The sequence below is a fragment of the Xenopus tropicalis genome, chromosome 7 (assembly GCF_000004195.4).
Source record: "Xenopus tropicalis strain Nigerian chromosome 7, UCB_Xtro_10.0, whole genome shotgun sequence".
In the NCBI taxonomy this organism is placed as follows: domain Eukaryota; kingdom Metazoa; phylum Chordata; class Amphibia; order Anura; family Pipidae; genus Xenopus; species Xenopus tropicalis.
Window position 1 is genome coordinate 36,303,208 of NC_030683.2, and position 18,964 is coordinate 36,322,171.

The following is an 18,964-nucleotide window of genomic DNA, read 5'->3' on the forward strand; positions in this document are numbered from 1 at the left end:
CTGCAAGCCGAGAATCAGCCCCTACTCCTGTGCCTGCTACCGGAGCCACTGTGGATAGATTTTGACTCTGATATGCATTCTTGCTTGTTTTGCACTGAAATTCACTCCTTGGGGAAGATTCATGAAATCACGAGTTAGAATTCCAAATGGAATAAATTTGGATTGGATACGAAAATTTCTGAAGATCGCAAATATCATGAAAATGCATACGAAAAAATAGTATTAGTCACCATAATATCGTATTAGCGATCCAAAAGTCACGAAATTTTCGAGCCGAATGATTGTAAACAGCAGGAAAACCTTGATGATTTTTTCGCACAAGGGTAAAATGAAGATATTTCTAGCCTTGACCCTGTCATTGTGGCCCTGTACTAGCAGAGTGTAAACCTGTCTCTCCATCAATATGCCTTAACTGCCACATGTGGCAACTTCTTGCACCACATTTGTTTTAGTTTGTGGGGCAAAAGACACTTTTTATGCTCACCAGAACACTGAGATGGGTTCCTGTGATATCCTTATTGGCTAAATCAGTTGGTTATTCTAATGTCTAGCTAACCAGACCTCTTATCTGGAGAGGTTGCAAATGAATCATACCCAGCCAATAGGTATCCCATAAACCGCAACCTGTTTCCTGTTAAATCTATAAATGGTACAAATCCTCACCCCTCAGATCCCAAGGCCCTGCTGTGGTTGCCAACCCTACAACCCTTGCAGCTTCAACTTTTTGGTGCATGTTTGTGAGCTCCCATAAAAAAATACCACACATACTCTGCAGATTTTCTATGACTTTCCACGCCTGCTTTGTGACTGCTCTACAGGTTCCAACAAATGTATTATGTCAATTCTATACTCTGATACTGGCATCAGTTCAAACCCTTTTTTTAACCCTTGATCATTTCCAGTTTTGGCCTAAAACAACATTTTTGTGTGACTTTAATGAAATAACGATAGCTCTGTGTGCACCGGGACATCACTGGAAAGACAAAGTGGAGACACTACACCACTGAGTAAACATTAACTTCTTTGTTGATGCAGGTGCCTGCAATGCACATTTTTACTTTGTAAATGTTTGGCCGACTTCCATGCAAAAACAATGTAATGCCAGATTATTAATACTATCCTCTAGGAGACCAAACACTAATCCTTAAATACCAAGGCTGCGCTAAACTAATAACTCTTGTTATTATACCCCTTTCCATTGTGCAAATAACGTCCCTTATGCCAACTCTGTTAGATTTCGAAAACCTGCGATTTAGCAATGAAGTTGTGGAAATACTTTGGCCAACGAGTCAATCTAGTGCTCTAAGAAAACAACAACAACCCAACTGTATAAATATCCACCATAGTGTTATAAGTGCTGTGATGAGCCCAAGTGCAGTTTAGATATTTTCATTTTTCATTTGGTCGACTTTTTATAGTCAGTTCTCTCCTGACTGTTTCCAACTTTCTAAAAATATAGCAGTTGGGCAGGTCTTTGAATAGCAATAGGATTCATTAGGTCAGCATCTGACCTACAATCCCAGTTAGGTTCTCCCCTATTGGTTGGTTTATCTTTACTATTCTGCTCTTAATTATAGTTACAGCTCGAAGTACTGTAAACATCAGAAATGAAAGTTCCAGTGCCCTGGGTGCTTTGTCGTAAAACAAGTTAGGTAACTCTGTCATATACCATGTCTGCCGGGGCCATGGAGTTTATTATGAGATTACACCCATGAAAAGTGTACAAAAATGTACTGGAAATACAAAAGATTTATTATGCACTGAAAACAGAAACAAACTGTCCAGTGCATCACAAATAAAGAATTTGGGTGTCCCACCTATGTCGGGTTATTATGATGGATAGCTCCCAAAGGTTGTAATCTCAGCCACAATAGAATAGAGAACTCTTTGTAGAAAAGATAATCAATGCAAATGTCAGAACACCAATGGTATCGTTATTTGACATTTTCTCCAACAATGCAGCTTTTTTTTCAACTGCAACAGGTTTAGTTGCACCTAAACATTGAGGAGCAAAATGTTGTTTAACTGGGGCACAAATGCGCGTAATTTACAGTATATGGTAATAGGGAGAGGCACATTGTAAATGTAACACACAGGGGCTCTTTTACTAACCATCGATTTTTAATTTTAAACTCAATTTGAATTTTTTTCGAAAAAGTCACAGAAAAAAACAGTGACTTTTCTGAAATTTACTTTGCATTTAAATGGCTAAAAATCCAAATTTGATAATTCCCCAGATTAAACTTGCGGAGTTCATGTTGAAATCAATGGCAAAGGTCCCTTCCCTATTCTTGAAGTTCTTTCTTTTGTCTCCCAACTTCAGAGATTTTGCTGGGTTTTGCCCGAAAACCTTTTTTTAATAGTCACATCGACAATGCAATAAAGTCAAGATTTTCGCGGTGACAATTCAAAAAAGTAAACATTTTTTACCACTTTTCCTAGTAAATATTAGACACTGGGGAATACAAATTTTGTCAATTTGAAAATAAAAAAAATGGGAAATTATGGAGTTTTAGTAAATCTACCCAACAGCATTTCAAGAAATATTATTAGTTCTGGACTGGGCACCCTGACATGGACAACCCAGCTGGCTAAACCCAAACACCACCCCCACATGAGCACTTTTGTGCAAGGGCAGGCACATGCAGTGACGATGGGGCAGGGAAGTGAATTGACAAGCGGCTGATGAGCGGATCCAGAGAGGGGATCATGAGCAAAGCTCTGAGGTTCCGGACTAGAGGTAGGTAGGCAGACAGAGGTATGTGCATAGTGCACCCCCCTACTGTTGCACCCTAGGCACGTGCCTCTTCTGCCTACCCATATTTATGGCTATGAATCTCATGACCATTTGCTAAAATAAAGCCCTTCCCCACTTTATTTGTAACCAATGGAGCTACAAGATCTCCAAAAGTACCTGCTTGAAGCTGAGAGTACCCCCCACCAACCAGTAAATATAATTGTGCAGGGCCTCCAGCTGTCAACAAACCAAGGCACAGGGGGAGCAATAAGCAGAGGCTGCCTCAGTGGAGACACCAATCAGTTAACCCCATTAGATCAACACACCAGAAGGCCCGGACTGGCAATTTATGGTTTCTGGCAAATGCCAGAGGGGTTGCTGTAAGATTCCATAGGCAGTCACTATTTATTGGGCTGATATTGAGCTGGTAAGCACATTTCATTTTACCAGATACAAACTATAGAAACCCCTGAAAGATGATCCCTGAAACTAATGCACAAAGTGGTCATGGGCATTACTCATTCAGGATAGGAATGAAACGGAGTGCAAATTACCTGTGAGCACACCCAGAGTGAGGTAGAGATACTCCAGGCTTGTGGCAAAAGAACTCAGAACTAGTCCAGTGGATGCGAGCACTCCTCCTAGTATGATGCCCACTTGACAGGAGAAATGATTACTCACGTAGCTTCCAATCGGAGCTGCAAAACAGTTATTAAGTAACATACATGAAAATAGGAATATGCATATCTTAAAAGGATTGTTCACCTTTTATCAGCTTTTAGTATGATGTAGAGAGTGATATTCTGAGACAATTTGAAACTGATCTTCATTTTTTATTGTGTGTGCGTTTTGAACAATTTTGTTCGGCAACTCTCCAGTCTGAAATTTTAGCAGCTATCTGGTTGCTAGGGTCCAAATTAGCCTAGCAACCAGGCAGTGCTTTGAATCAGAAACTGGAATATGAGCAGGAAAGTGCCTAAACAGAAAGATAAGTAATAAAAAGTAACAATAAAAATAAAATTGTAGCCTCACAGCGCAATAGTTTTTTTGGTGCCGGAGGCAAAAACTATAAAAAAATAAAAAATGAAGACCAACTGAAAAGTTGCTAACAATTGACTATTCTATAACATACTAAAAGTTATATTAAAGGTGAACCAGCCCTTTAATACACTCAGAATGAAACATCAAAACTCTTTAATTATCATTTGATGGATTATAGAAAAGCAAGATGAATTAGCCTTTGTCACAGGCTTTAGTTTCCCTTTATCTTATTCTGAATTGTGCTTATAGAGGTTTACGCATTTTCATTTCAAATCTATCATTTAATTCTTTGAACTATAACCCTGCGGTTGTGTTGTGGGGCATTTCTTTGAAAGGAACACTTACCACACAGCATAGTGGAGCAGTCAACAATGGAATGTATCCAAGCAGTCCTTGCATAGTCTTGAGCAAAATATGACTGGAACTCTACAAAGAATATAGATATGCACCTATAAAGACAAGAAATCTTTTGTTAAAGGCAATACCATTAAAGTGAATGTGTACAAACAAACAAAAGCATGGTATTTCTGGAACTACCTGAGCATACTGTACACTGCTCCACCCTTGCAATCCAAATATCAAAAGGCACTTGAGGTGATGCCTTTAATTGCTAACTGAATAGGAAAATGTCGCAAGTTTAAAGATGTTCCCTGGGGACTGACGTAATTCCATACCCTGAAAACATGAAGCAGGCTGCTGTTGTTCAATTAAGCATTACATGCGCCACAGTTCTTTTTTTTCTGTTTTCTTGGCTTTCTACAAATGGTTATATTTGTGATTTGTACAGGAGGAACAGTCTGTCTTTAACCCAACATTTTATTATACCCATGGTATTCAGAAACAACTTTTTTAGCCTAGATATTGGCAATATTTTATATAAAAAATAATAATAAATAATAAGCTAAATTATAATAATAATCAAGCCCAGAGTGCCATGAAACAGGACTAATATTACATCCCTCTTTAGAGTCAAAGTGAATGAAGGGGAATTCTCTTTAAGAACCTACCATGTTGGTGCACTTTTAACAAAAACAGGTCAGCCTGGTGCACTGGAAAAAATACAACCCCTAGACTGATCCCACTTAGAGTTGCACTTTTGCTAGTTATTAAACGTAGGGCCTGGGCCAATGACATCAGGAGCAGGTACAATGACTGTACACCCACCTGCTACCTACCACCTGCTGCTGGAGTGGGGGCCCTGGCGTGGGATGGTAGCCAGGCCTGGACAGGCAATCAGTGGATTCTGGCAAATGCCAAAGGTCCTGCTGTAAGATTCCATAGACAGTCACTATTTATTAAGACGGTGGAGGGCTGTTTGGGCCTCTGTGTATTTGAAATGCTGGGACCTATTTTAAATCCCAGTCTGGACTACAAAGAAGCCTTAAGGAGCATGGGGGTGGGTTTGAGGGGTGAGGGGGGGAGCTGGAATGGCAGGGCACACACATTGAGCTCACAGACACTGAGCAAAAATAATTGGAAAGTTAGGCTGCCAATTAGGCCCTTTCAGACTGATTCGGCAGCTTATCTGCCCTTGTACAGGTCTGCCCAAGAGGCCTACCTGACCAATATCTGGCCTAAAATTGGCCAGATGTCAATTGATTTTCCTGTCTGATGGTGGACTGCTTTTGCTTGTTGATGCAGTCCTTGATCCAAACTACCTGCAACTACGATCCAATCTTTTAGCCTGAGGCCTAACGACTAGATCAGCTGGATATTGTCCACCACAAAGTGAGCATATCAGTGAATGATCCACTTGTTTGGTACCTCATCAAATTTGCAGATCATTTTCTGTATGTGCAACTTAAGTATTTTTTTAGTTTGACACATTGCCTACCAGGGCTCTGTGCTGCAGCAACATACACTTTGCATGTATAAAACATATGTATCGTACTGCACATTTTCTCTCTACATGGCATAGCAGATATGACTATATACAGCAGGGGTCTCAAACTCGCGGCCCGCGGGCCATTTGCGGCCCTCGGTACAATATTTTGTGGCCCGCACCAACGCTGAATGAATGGATCGCGATTTTTATTGCGATTCAAGGGATAATGCAAGACACGGCGGGCGGGAGCTGCTGATTGTGGAAATGACGTTATGCCATCATAACAGTTATTATGGGAAGACGTAAGGAGCTAATTGTGCACACAGAACGTCTTCCCATAATAACTGTTATGATGGCATAACGTCATTTCCGCAATCAGCAGCTCCGGACTTTTTTTTGTGAAATTCCTTATGCGGCCCAGCCTCATCCTGACTTTGCCTCCTGCGGCCCCCAGGTAAATTGAGTTTGAGCCCCCTGATATACAGATAGATAATAGTAGATAGGATGATAGATAAATAGATAAACAGATATAAAGATATAGAATGATAATAGTCGAATGTACAGATAGATAGAATTTACAGATAGATAGAATGTACAGATAGATAGATTAAATAGATAGATGATAGCGAGAGAGATGATAGATAGATAGATATAGATGGACAGACAGATAGATAGATGATAGGTAGAGAGAGATAATAGATGATAAAGAGAGAGAGAGAGATGATAGATAGATGATAGATAGAGAGAGAGATGATAGACATATACATATTTATATATATATATATATATATATATATATATATACTGTATATATATATATATATATATATATATATAGCAAGGTGCTGTACTACTGCATATAAAAAGTTGTTTATATATAAAGAGAGAGAGAGATGATAGATACAGAGAGAGATGATAGATAGATGATAGATAGTTTGATTAGACAGACAGATAGGTAGATAGCCAACATACCTTGTAACTGCACGAGTACAAACAGTAACGAAAAAGCAGCCAATCACAATCATCCATCCCCAGCCTCCATCAGGTGGCGCTTTGTGCAAATTCCGCTTCTCTTGTGTCATTCTTGGTTTTAAAATGCTTTTTTCTACACCGAAGATGCCACTTCAAATGGGTAGAGGATTTGGAAGCACTGCTTCGCTCATATGTGATCACTTCCAAATGCAGCAAAGTATCCGGCGACATGCGGAATGTCCCACGATTGTTAGCTTATTTTAGAGATTTTTTTCATCATCTGAGAAAGAGACATGAAATACATTATCTATATGAGTAACCATTCAGTAGCTTCTAATCCTGCAGTTTGATGCATTCACGAGTGCATATGTGCGTGGGCTTACTAGAAAGGGGTTAATATATAGCGTCAGCACAAACCTTATTTTTTTCACTACCCGCTCAAGTGTAAAGATCAAACTTCATAGTACTCATAACTAGTAATGAAGAAACACATTCCTTGAATCTTGTCTTTTCTTTTCTAAAATGATGCTGATTGGCAAGTTGTTTAAACCTTTGCCTGTAGGCAAAGTGACAGTTTGCCAATGACGTTCGTACATATCTAGATTTTTGGTCTTGCTACAGAAAAAAATGCATTGTCTAACAATGTGCTTTTTACAAAGTACCCTGAACCCAGCCTTTTCTGTGGCAGGTAAACTGATGTGAAGAAAAAAAATAATGAAGTCAGTAGCATAATTGGGCCCAGGTTACCAGCAACGCTAGAAGAAGTCACATGTCTTCCATGACACAAATAAATTGTGGGTCACCTGCAGTCCCTCCTACAGAGGGAGAAACCTGGGCCCCCTGACATGGCTGTGGGGTCTGCTCAGTGGTGGAACTACCGGGGGTGCAGAGGGGCAGCCAGACCTGCACCCCTTGGGCAACATCACTAGTGCCATTTAGCATCTATGTTAGTAATAGGGTTGCCACCTTTCCTAAAAAGAAAATTCATACAGGGGGTGGGGAAGGTGATGTCAGGGGGTGGGATGATGATGTTATTGATGTCAGAGGCAATGGCCAATTGGTGCCATTCAGCACAGTCTGTTTGTTTTTTTGCCTTTGAAAATAAGGACAGAACCAGACGTAAAATACATTATAATACTGGCCAGGTTGATATTTAAATATAAGTATTGGATCTGCTATTCAGAGAAAATATGAAGAAAGCTCCCACTCATGAGAGGACAATCTCCAATATAGTCCATTTTAATCTAATAATTCAAATTTTTAAAAATGATTTTCTCTGCATCAATTTATATTGGTGGCAAAACAATCCTACTGGGTTTATTTCATTTGTAAATTATTTTTAGTAGAAAAGTATGAGGATCCAGATTATGGAAAGATCCCTGAAAACCCCTGGTCCCAAACATTGTGGATAACAGTTACCTGTACTGTACTATGCTGTATACATCATTTCAGTCCCTGTATAAGCTTAAATTAAGTTACTGTGAAGTTTATTTCTAGAACTGTGTCATAAAAATCTTGGTTCATTGCAAATCTGGGTCAGTGCAGCCAAGTTATTCTATCTGGGAATTTGTCATTATAATTCACTCCCAATACTCACTTTCTTTCAGCTCAACCTTTACACATTTCTAATTGCTTCCTTTCCCTTGGGTTATTTTCTATTGTGCTTTTCCTTCTTTTATATAAATGTAAATGCTTAACAACCATGCTATTAGTAAATTGCAAATTGCTGACTCATGCTGGAATCAGCCAATTAGAGCAGCTGAAATCTGTCAGTGACTCACAGCATCAGTGGTTGCAAGAGAGGAACAATTGTTTGGTTGAGCAACACACAAGTAAACTGCTTACTACACAATCAAAAAAACTATAAAAATTATTTGTGAAACAGATTTAATAAACACCCATACAAAGGCATTTTTTTTAGATATTTTATTTCCTGAGCTTAGACAATTTAGTGCAGGCGACCACATATTCCATTTTTTCCCTTGATTCTTTGGTTCTATCATGCCAATCACACATTTTATAAATGAATGTGACTGCCAACATCACATGTTTAATATGATTATATTTAAGGGGGGATTCCATGGTACAATGTATAAAACACATGCGTCAAAACAAAATGATAAATACTTTGGCCAAAGATAAATTTCTTGGAAAGAATTGCACATACAGAGAAGATACAGTATGATTGGAAATAAAAAGGGAAAAGTGCTGAGGGTTAGGAATCTGCTTGCACACACACACGTTACAGACTTTGATCACTCGCACGTACAGACACAGAAAAACAACTCTCTCGTTTGTCTTTTCGTGAAATAACAACTCAGCAGTCTGTAAGGTTCTCACGTTGACATGCAAGCATTGTAAGCATTCTAGATTTGAGCATTTTTCAGTAAAATTGCAAAAAAGTACAGAAATTGACTAGGAATTTCTGTACGTCAAACGCATTTACAAAGGGCCATCAGGGAACGCTTTGGTAAGTGACAGAATATGGCACCATGGTCCTCAAAAAGAACCCCAGTCAAAGCATCAGCTTCTTTGACAAGTGATCCTCATTTTCTGCTTGATGATTTGTGAGGACCCGTTCTCTCTAAGCTTCTCAACAGCGTCTCAGAGCACATTGAGCATGTGCAAGTTCACTGACAATTCTAACAAAATCCAAAATGTAGAGCTCCTGTGCTGTTATAGAGATGCTAAACCTTTAGGTTGGTACAGTAAGTTCAGTATATATAATATGGCATCTAGTGGCATCATTTAAGGCCCTCCCACTAGGCCAGGCCCACAGATCCCCCAGAAAGTTAACATCTCTGGAACAGACATCCTTGTACCATGGATATTGTCCTTTTCCTCAATCAGACAAGTTTTGAAGGCTTTAGTTGGTTTGCCTTAAGCAATGATAATATTTATTGATATATAATCAGGCTAACAATAAAGATAAAACTGTAGTGGTAAAGGATGATGTTCCTACCTGGTCTCCTACTGGCATTTTTTACATGACCGTGCTATAATTGATAACATTTCCAAGATAGTACTCTTAATGTTAATGATTCATCATTCTACTGAACAATCTGTCTAAAACTGTTATCTCTGTGTCTATGGCCACCTTAAATTACCTACACTGGGCATAATCTCCACAATCTGACTAAATGGTCTACGGGCTAAATGGATGAAAACCATGTACAACAACTTTCTGTTGTACAACGCTGCGTACCCTTGTGGCGCTTTATAAATAAAGTTATACATACATACATACATATGCACCTTCTGTTGTTCCAGTGGACTTCTAAAAATATAGGGCAGAGTCCTAGCAGCTCCTGTAAAAAGCTTTCTAGTATGGAGGGCAAATCTGGGGCAGGATTAAGGAGATGGGAGAGTTATAAAACATTCTGGGCAAAGCACCCAACTAAGATGTCCTGGGGGGAGCATTGCACAGTCAATGCTTTATGGAGATGGCACACTGGATATTTTGTTTTCCCTGTCACTGCTTCAAGCCCCACTAGGAGGCAGCCCAACAGTTTGGCAACCACTGCTGCAGGTTATAAGTTAAATTACAGTAAATGTGATCACATAGGATGCTTCTTGCTCAACCTGATCTGATTTTCTGCTGCAATGTCTTCACACAGGCAAAATTCCCCAATGGCACCAACATAGTGATATGGATAAAGGGAAGCTCACCACCATTTAATTGGGGGATTATATCCCTAACCACTAAATATTATAATTTTATTATCAATTATACTGTTCTAACAGAGTGTGGCATGCAAAATGTAGTATATAATATAGTGAATAATGCACCCCCTGTTGTAAAATATAAGGATATTATATTATGATATTAAGTCATGACCACATAAAGGCACAAGGCTAAAAGATGAGTGGTTTTATACAGGTCATGGGACTCCGAGGTGACTTCTAAAACCCCCATATTTTACAACAGGGGGTACATTATTTATTGTGTATTATATACACAAGTTTTAGTGAGTCATGTGGCAGAAATGGCATCACTAAGCACCCAATATAACTGATGGCATCACTCAGCACCATTTACAAGGATATAATTTATAGTATATTCATGGCTTTTGTGTATTATACCTTTCGTTGGTATTAAGCTCCTTCCTGCAAGGTATTATTATTTATAAGCTGTACGCATTTATTGCTGTGCCTGAGGACAACAGAGACCCAGGGAGCTCTGTGTGAGGGGACCCATTTAAAGCCCCTATTCCAGCCAACAACCAGTCATTTACAAGTTCCCTTGTCATTTAAGCATCAAGTACTGAAAGGAAAAAAGGACATGAATTGTTTTTTCTTTGAAATGCAGCTCTTTAATGTGTTAAGGGATAGGTTTAGGCAGTTAAACAGCACTGTGTGACATCTGCCATAATAAATTAAGTAAAGGCAACTGCCTAAAAGGAAAGGTGTGTTCATTCTGTTAATGACTTGTGGATAAATATTGCTGTGTGGGAGCATCCTGGTAACTGAATGCACCCTCCGGTGTGGAAAAGTAAGTGTTAGTGATGTGTGGGTTGAGAAACAATCAAAATAATGTTGTAAAATATGTTGTTGTAAACATATACTTCTAATAATCTCAGATTTTACAATTATTTATTACACACAAGTTTAAGTGAGTCATCACTGAGCACCATTTATAAGGATATAAGTATATATTGTATACACATATATACACACAAAGACACGCTTATAAATATAAAGCTAAATTATTTACTAATTGTGGGATTGTTTAATATGAAGTGCTACTTATGCACATAGTTCTGTACAGCAGATGTCTTGAATTATCTCAGATTAGACTAAAGCACTCTTACCTATCTAAGTCCATGCTCCTTACTGTTTCATAGGTGAAGACTTTGAAGAAAATATAGAGAACATATTTTTTTCTAGTTTTCTGACTCCATAATCTCTTGAATTTAAACTTTGACCCCATTTTGCAGGGGGGTTGGTGAGCTGCACCTACTGTGCACTTCCTAAAAGTCTAAGGTTCTGCGACTCCAGGCTAACGGCAAATGCCATGTATAAACAGATGCTCGGCAAAGGCCGCAAGGCTTTACTGATAGGAGGTGTGCACTAATTACAGTACCAAAGCTTGTTTGCAAATCACACACAAATGTATTCCAGTCACATGGCCAAACAATCAGATTTGCCTGTGTGTGGCCAACCACAAAATATATGACAATACAGGGAACGTGACCTTAATCAAAACGCAGATGGATTATTAATCTAGATAATAATTATTATTTATACTGCTTTCACCAGTCCTATTCAGATTCCACTTCCAGGATGTTAGAATCCAGATCCACAAAGTTAAGGAAATTCTTATGTCTCCATATGTGATTGCTGCCCCTGTCCCCATTTCAACTCCTGTCAAATGATTCATGCACATAATGGGTAAGCACTCTGGAGGAGCAGACGCTCTGGTAAACAGATTATTCACAGTCTATATATATATATATATATATATATATATATTTATATATGGAAACTGACATACTGTAAACACAGAACTGTACACAGCACTGCAGACAGACTAGGGTTGACTTATGTACAGTGCAGCCGTACCATGTTACCTAATACACAATACAAGGTTTTTAGGCAGTAACTGAGATATAGTTTGTGTACTGGAATGGAATAAGAATATAGTATCTGCATAAACACTCATGAAAATATCATCTGGATGTCTAGGCTGTGAGCAACTAACTTGTGCCAACTTATGTCATTAATACCATAACCTGGAAATTACATCGTTTACACACAAATCCGGAGCCTGTATAAATATATAATTCCCCCAAATTTTCAGCTTTCCTGTCTAAATTCACCCACACTTGCCCTTAAATACAGCACTGGGGTCCTGAATTTGTTGTCCTCCACAGGTCTGAGCAGATATAATAAAATATTAAATAATATTGAAATAATACCTTATACTTGATGCCAACTAAAATACAATCAATCCTTTTTGGATGCAGAACACTCCTATTAGGTTTATTTAATTGTTAATTGATTTTTTAGCAGACTTAAGGTATGGTATTATCCAGAAAACCCCAGGTCCCAGGCATTGTGGATAATGGGTCCCATACCTGTACCAGGAAATAAATTAAAAAATAGTCCTGGATTGTCCCAAATCCCCACTCCCACCACAACCACCCCATCTTGGAATCACCTCCAACCCAGCCGCTCTCTGCCTTGTGAGGTCATCACCCACTCCTGTGACCAGGGGCGGGCCAAGCTGACCGGGCGCCCTAGGCAACCTGGTCGGCCAACTTCGCCCACCTCCACGCCCCCCAAATGGCGCATGCGCGCCAAAGCACAGGAGGAGGTGGGGGGGACGGTGCCATTAGATCGGTCATTGCCTCCGCCGCTAATGACAAGCGGCGGAGGCAATGACAAAGTAGCACTAGGGGTAAGCAGGAGAGGCTCCTGCCTGGTGCCCCTCAATCGTTGCGCCCTAGGCAGCTGCCTCTTCTGCCTACCCCTAGTTCCGGCCCTGCCTGTGACGCTGATGTCACACCTGCCGCCACTCTACTATGGGCTGCTATGAATCCATATTTGTAGGCTAATTGTCTCCTAATCAGGTTTCCCTAGTATTTATGAGTAAGGGTGGCCACACACGTACAATTTAGCCCTAAACACAGATTTTTGCTTGGGCGCCTCCAAAAGCACCTGATCAAAATCTTTTGTCCCACCCGATCAATGAGACAATAGATATCTGAAGCTTTTGCGATATCGGGCGTCCCCTCGATCCACCATACACACACCAAATATCACATGAAACGAGGTATCGTACAATAATATCAGTGTGTGTATGGCCAGCTCAACTGAGGTAGGGAAATTAGACCACGACCTCCTCAGGAGCAGACTGTAATAATTGACTGTACCTTGCCTGTAAATGAATGATTCAGCACTATATGAATACAAAGATAAGAGTCAGAGTTTTCCCATACCATTCCTGGCACAACATGTCTGTGGAGCAGATGTTGGTTTAAATAGCTTAAATTCAAGCAACTATCATCCCGAAAAATACTCGAAAATAGAAAAATTAACTGTTGTGCCAAACTGAATTTGAAGTGATTCAGGGATATCTTGGCCGTGCCTGTCATGCCTTGGCCCTGCCCCGATTCTGCCCCTGCCCTGTTCCACTGCTGTGCTTTCCTCTCTATTGCTCCAGATGATATGGGAGGATGACGATGAAAGGTGACTTTAGGTGATGACTCCTAACAAATATTGTGAAGTTAACATGTCTGTAAAAAAAAATTGCCTTCTATCCAGCAAATCCGTTTTCAATTTTGATACACAAAAAAAGAAACATATTTCCGTATTAATTTCCTGGTCCCAGATTATCATTAGTAGATTAAAACAAAAAAAGGGGGGGAGGGGGGTTCAAATAGCATGTGATTCAATTAGAAACAGCTTTTTAAATAAAACTGTACATTTCCCATGCTGTTTCAGCATGTGATGTCAAAAATATGCCTTTTCCTGCTATCACACGTTACAGATCTAAGGCATGCTTATTTTGGGTTTTGGTTTAGGCTTTTTGCAATACGGAAGGGATAACCACACTGTGGGAAAATGCATATTTATTGGGTCTTTGGCTCTGTTTCCTTGTGGTCCACTAATCACATGACAGCAAAACAACTTCGGTAAAGGTTGCCATGACTTATTTATTTATTGTTACAGTGGTCAAAAATGTGAACTAAAATTTGTGGCTGTGCATAATTTAAGAGAGCACATACCTCTTGCATACAGGGGAGGTGCTCCAAGAGCACACAAGTTAATCAAAAAAGGACCACACACTCCAAAAATTTAAAAAAGGCATAATCCAAACGCGTTTTGACCCAAATACGGTCTACCTCAGGGGCTAAAAGAGTCAAAAAAGGCAGGACAGACTTGGGCTCAAATTCTCTAGCGATGTTTCTGCTAAATACTCAGGGTCTTGGTCAAGCCTCTAGGAAGATTAAATGTTAACACAGCAAATTTACTGGGGTTCAATATAGCATGACAATTTGCAGGTCACATATGATCTCTCTACTTAACGTCCATGTTCCTCCTCCTGGCAGGGCCAGAGCACCTTGGCAAAACACTACCTCAGGCACAGAGCACATACATTGTATTACAAAATGTGAGAAAATAGAGACAAACACAAACCTATTTTTGGTGTTCATTGCATTTATACCTTCCCACGTTAATTACTTTACCTGGAGATTATGTTTTGTAAAAGCCGACCTGTAATACCTGACTGGCTACTTCCCTTGAGGCCTGAAGCTAAACAACCCTGGAAACCAAGGAATGACAAACAAAGGTTTGATTGTCAGTACAACACTCAGTGCATTAGAACAATACCTTGGTAAGTAAAATTTCCCAATTTTAACAGTTAACAATAATCGGCCTGCTTGTTTGCAAGAAGGAATCTGCAAACTGTATCTCTTGTAAAAAATGGCAGATTGTTGGTCAGTGCCCTAGTGGAATGTCCCTAATTCATCCAAGTGGTGACAATTTGATTTTTAGTTATAGGTTTTCTATTATATATCCAAGGGGTCACTTAGCACTGGTCGTTATGAGCCTGGGTGTGTTTCAGATGTGCATGTCAGGGAGTGGCTGCTTTTAGTTGCCTTTATTAAATGTTGTGTTCATATACAGAAATGGTTCACATTAGGTTTTGAATGTTTTGGCTGCCATTTTTAGTAGCCCAATACCATGCAGGGCTGGCCCCTATGAGCAGCAGGTCTGACTGAATACCAGAGCATCTCCCAGAAGGCCTAGCTAAGGACAATTCCCAGCAACCCTTTCTCATATTTTATGAATGGGCCCTGAGTGTCAGGTTCTTTGGTGGGTTCTAAGCGGCTAATTCTCACACTGCCTATAGAAATCTCTGTAAAAAAATGACATGTTCTCACCTGACAAAACTAACAGCAGTTCATTTTTATGAAGCACATACGTACTGCTGTGTATCTAGCACATTCTGTTAGATGGATAAACATGCTATCAACTTGTAACCTGCAAAGTAAACACCCCATAAGCAAGGAGATTTAGTTGATCATTTTAGTTTGTACTGACTATTATACACTTTATTTTATACAATCACTGGGTAAATTTGCCCCTGGGCAATAACCATGGAAACCAATCAAATGTTTTTTTGTTCAATCTGCAGCTGGGTAAAAAAAAACTGCTATGGGTTACCGCCCATATGCAAATGTACCCAGTGTTTATAAATTAGCTCCATTAAACATGCACCACATTTTTAATTCAAACAATTACTTTTTTATATTCATAATTGTTTTTTTTTATCATGTTCTAGTTCTTTATTTATATAGCACAGGTAAATAACATTTTGATGCAGATTTACTAAAACTCTAATTTTTATCATTATTTAAAACAATTAAACTAATTTCCACAAATTTATCAAAATTCTAAACTGCAAAAGCACATTTTTTATTTCTTCCAAAAGTTCAAATATAATGTGATAATCCTCTCACAAAGTGAATTATATGATATCAGTAAGCTTAGTATGTCTGTAAAGTGGCAACTCCATAATACAAGTTATTGATACCAATAAGCATTAAAGGTGGTACTTATAACTGCAATATTCAAGATGGCAATTATGAAGTACAGGTATGTGATCCAGAAACCCGTTATCCAAAAAGCTCCAAATTACAGGAAGGACATCGTCCATAAACTCAATTTTAATAAAATAATTTATATTTTTATAAATGAATTTAATTTTCTCTGTAATAATAAAACAGTACCTTGTACAGATATAATTAATCCTTATTGGAGGTCCCCCGATCATTCTGCATAACAGGTCCCATACCTGTACATTATTTTCTCAGTTTAATATGCTTTAGCCGAGAAATAAATCCAAATAGGAAAGAATTTTTTATTATGGTTGCCACCTTTGTAAAAGAATCTTACCAGCCCGTGGGGGGGCAGACAACAAAAGGGAGCGGGCCGGGATGTAATAGGGGCAGATTAATGACATAAATGGAGATGGAAGAAGGGCTGGTTATGTAGAAGAACAAGGAAGGGAAATGGTAAGGCTGCAAATACCATGCCCTGGCCTTGGTAAGTGTTTTACCGGCAAAATATCAGAAGGTTGGCAACCCTAATTTCTATTTATATATTTTATATATATTAAATATGTTGACCTGTGGCAGCTCAAACTGAAACACAGCACTGAACCCCTAGATTCTCACACCAGAAATAATAAGTGAAGCATTGCCACCTGAATTGGTCCCAGGTTTGTAGTAGTATAAAATAAATACCATCATTTTCAGCATTAAAATGGCACAATCTAATAAATATGCCAGTTGGTCTTTTAAATGGATGATTTCTGCATTGATGATGCATAACGTTAAATCAGGAGTTTATTTTAGCTCTTAACACACAAGAATTTTTCAAAATACTTTTTCAAACAATGGTTTTCTAAAAGACACTAGGGCATATGAATCTGACTTGCATAACCAACGATTTAATAGCGTCTAACGCTCTCCTGTCCCTGCTGATATGAAAACACAACTCATGGCTTCTTGGCATTTATAGGAATAAGCCTCATGTTTCTTTTCTTTTGTTCTGCTTGAGCAATCCCACCTTTAAGGCCAAAGTAAACATTACCCTCTGTTTATTTCCTGTTCTTTATCTGTTTTTCTCTAAAGACTGTGAAAAGAGAATCCTAGAGTTCCACTACCCACTGAAACACAGTCCTTGCCACCAAAATACTACTTGCCCAAAGATGGCATAGCTGCAAATAAAGAACTGCTTGAAAGTGCAACTCAATTTTCTCCCATATAGTGGCTACATAGGGTTGCCACCCATCTGGGTTTGGCCTGGACAGTCCCTGTGATGTCACAGCTCAGCCCAGTGATGTCACTGCACCATGCCATGATGTCACTTCCTGACACCCCTGCCAAAAGCCACACAGGGGGGTGACAACTCTACTGAATAGTAACAAATAGTCCCTTTGACTGCTTACCCTTATAGCACCAGGTGACAGCTAAAGTCGTAACATACTATACTATATTCGTTCTTGATTTCTCTGTTGCCAAAGGCACTGATCTCATTTGGACTTGTAGAATAGTTCCTTATGTGCCAATGTTTGTGGGGGGGGGGGGGCATCCTTTTATCATTAGCATTCAATACTTAACATGGGAAGAGTGGCAACAAATTAAAATTTGTATACACAAAGGGGTTGAAATTGCCCAATGGCCAGATAACAGGGCTGCAGAACTTTGGCCAATGACCCGGTACCTATGCCAGTGAGAATTAAGAGTAGTCCACAACTAACCAAATATTTCCTGCTGAACAGCCAGACATATACAAAGGTACTGGAGTAGCAAGCTGGATGTATGTATGATGAATGTGTGGTTAATTAATGATTAATCAATTACTCAATAAGTACAAATATAAACTATTATTTGATAACACTCCATAAACCCTTTCCTGAGCATTCATTTTATTAGGAATGTGTGTTCACCAGCATGCATGTGTTTAATAGACTGAGTAGAAGGATGGATTGCAGGATTTAAAGAAACACATTTGATGGTTGGGCCATATAAAGGTATAGAATATATTATTCAGAATGGGACTTGAGGTTTTCCTGATGAGGGATCTTTTTGTAATTTGGATCTCCATACCACGAGCCTGCTAAAAATTATTAAGTAAACCCAATAGGACTGTTTTACCACCAATATGGATTCATGCAGCTTAGTTATCATGAAATATAAGCCACTGTTTTGTTATTACAGGAAAGAAGGAAATAATTTAAAAAAAAATTGATTTATTAGTTAAAATGGACTGTATGGGAGATGGCCATCTCATGATTTGGAGCTTTCTGGATAATGGGTTTGCACATAAGGGGTCCCATCCCTGCGCTATTAGCAGCACAAATGTTCTTAACAGACAAGCCAAGCCTTAGGGCAGGGGTACACGGGCAGATTAGTCCCACTGACTAATCTCCCCATGTACCCCTGCCCTTAAGGTGGCCATAGTCCTTTAAACCGATTCGGCACTTTACCTGCCTGTGTATGGGCAACACTGAAGGGCCTCCCCAACCGACATCTGTCCTGAAATTGGCCAGATCTTGGGCAGGTTTGATTTTTCCATTAGATCAGGGACCGCCAAACGATCAAATTAGGTGGACATATACACCCGCTTGGTGACCTCTACAAATGACGAATCTTACAGTGTATGGCCACCTTTACATTATGCACACAGCTCAGCTGACATCACATGAGGGATAAAAAAAGAGCCCAAGAGAAAACTGTGAAATACACAGACTTAAGCCGGCCATACACGCACTGATAATATCATATGAAACCTCGTTTTGTGCGGTATTCGGTGCGTGTATGGCTGCTCGAAGAGGTGACCAATATTGCAAAAGGCTGTGGATATCGGTCGAC

The 18,964-nt window shown here is 39.3% G+C and overlaps 1 protein-coding gene across 2 annotated transcripts in view; it reads right to left on the reverse strand.

Moving 5' to 3' along the window:
- slc16a12 (solute carrier family 16 member 12) overlaps window positions 1-18,964 on the reverse strand; it is a 33,644-nt gene that overhangs the window by 6,744 nt on the left and 7,936 nt on the right. For both annotated transcript variants that reach the window (XM_031904948.1, NM_203979.1), the window contains 3 exon segments: window positions 6,576-6,855; window positions 4,124-4,227; window positions 3,292-3,435 (listed from right to left, as the gene is read on the reverse strand). In XM_031904948.1, the coding sequence (XP_031760808.1) occupies window positions 3,292-3,435; window positions 4,124-4,227; window positions 6,576-6,685 (358 nt within the window). In that variant the 5' untranslated portion in view covers window positions 6,686-6,855.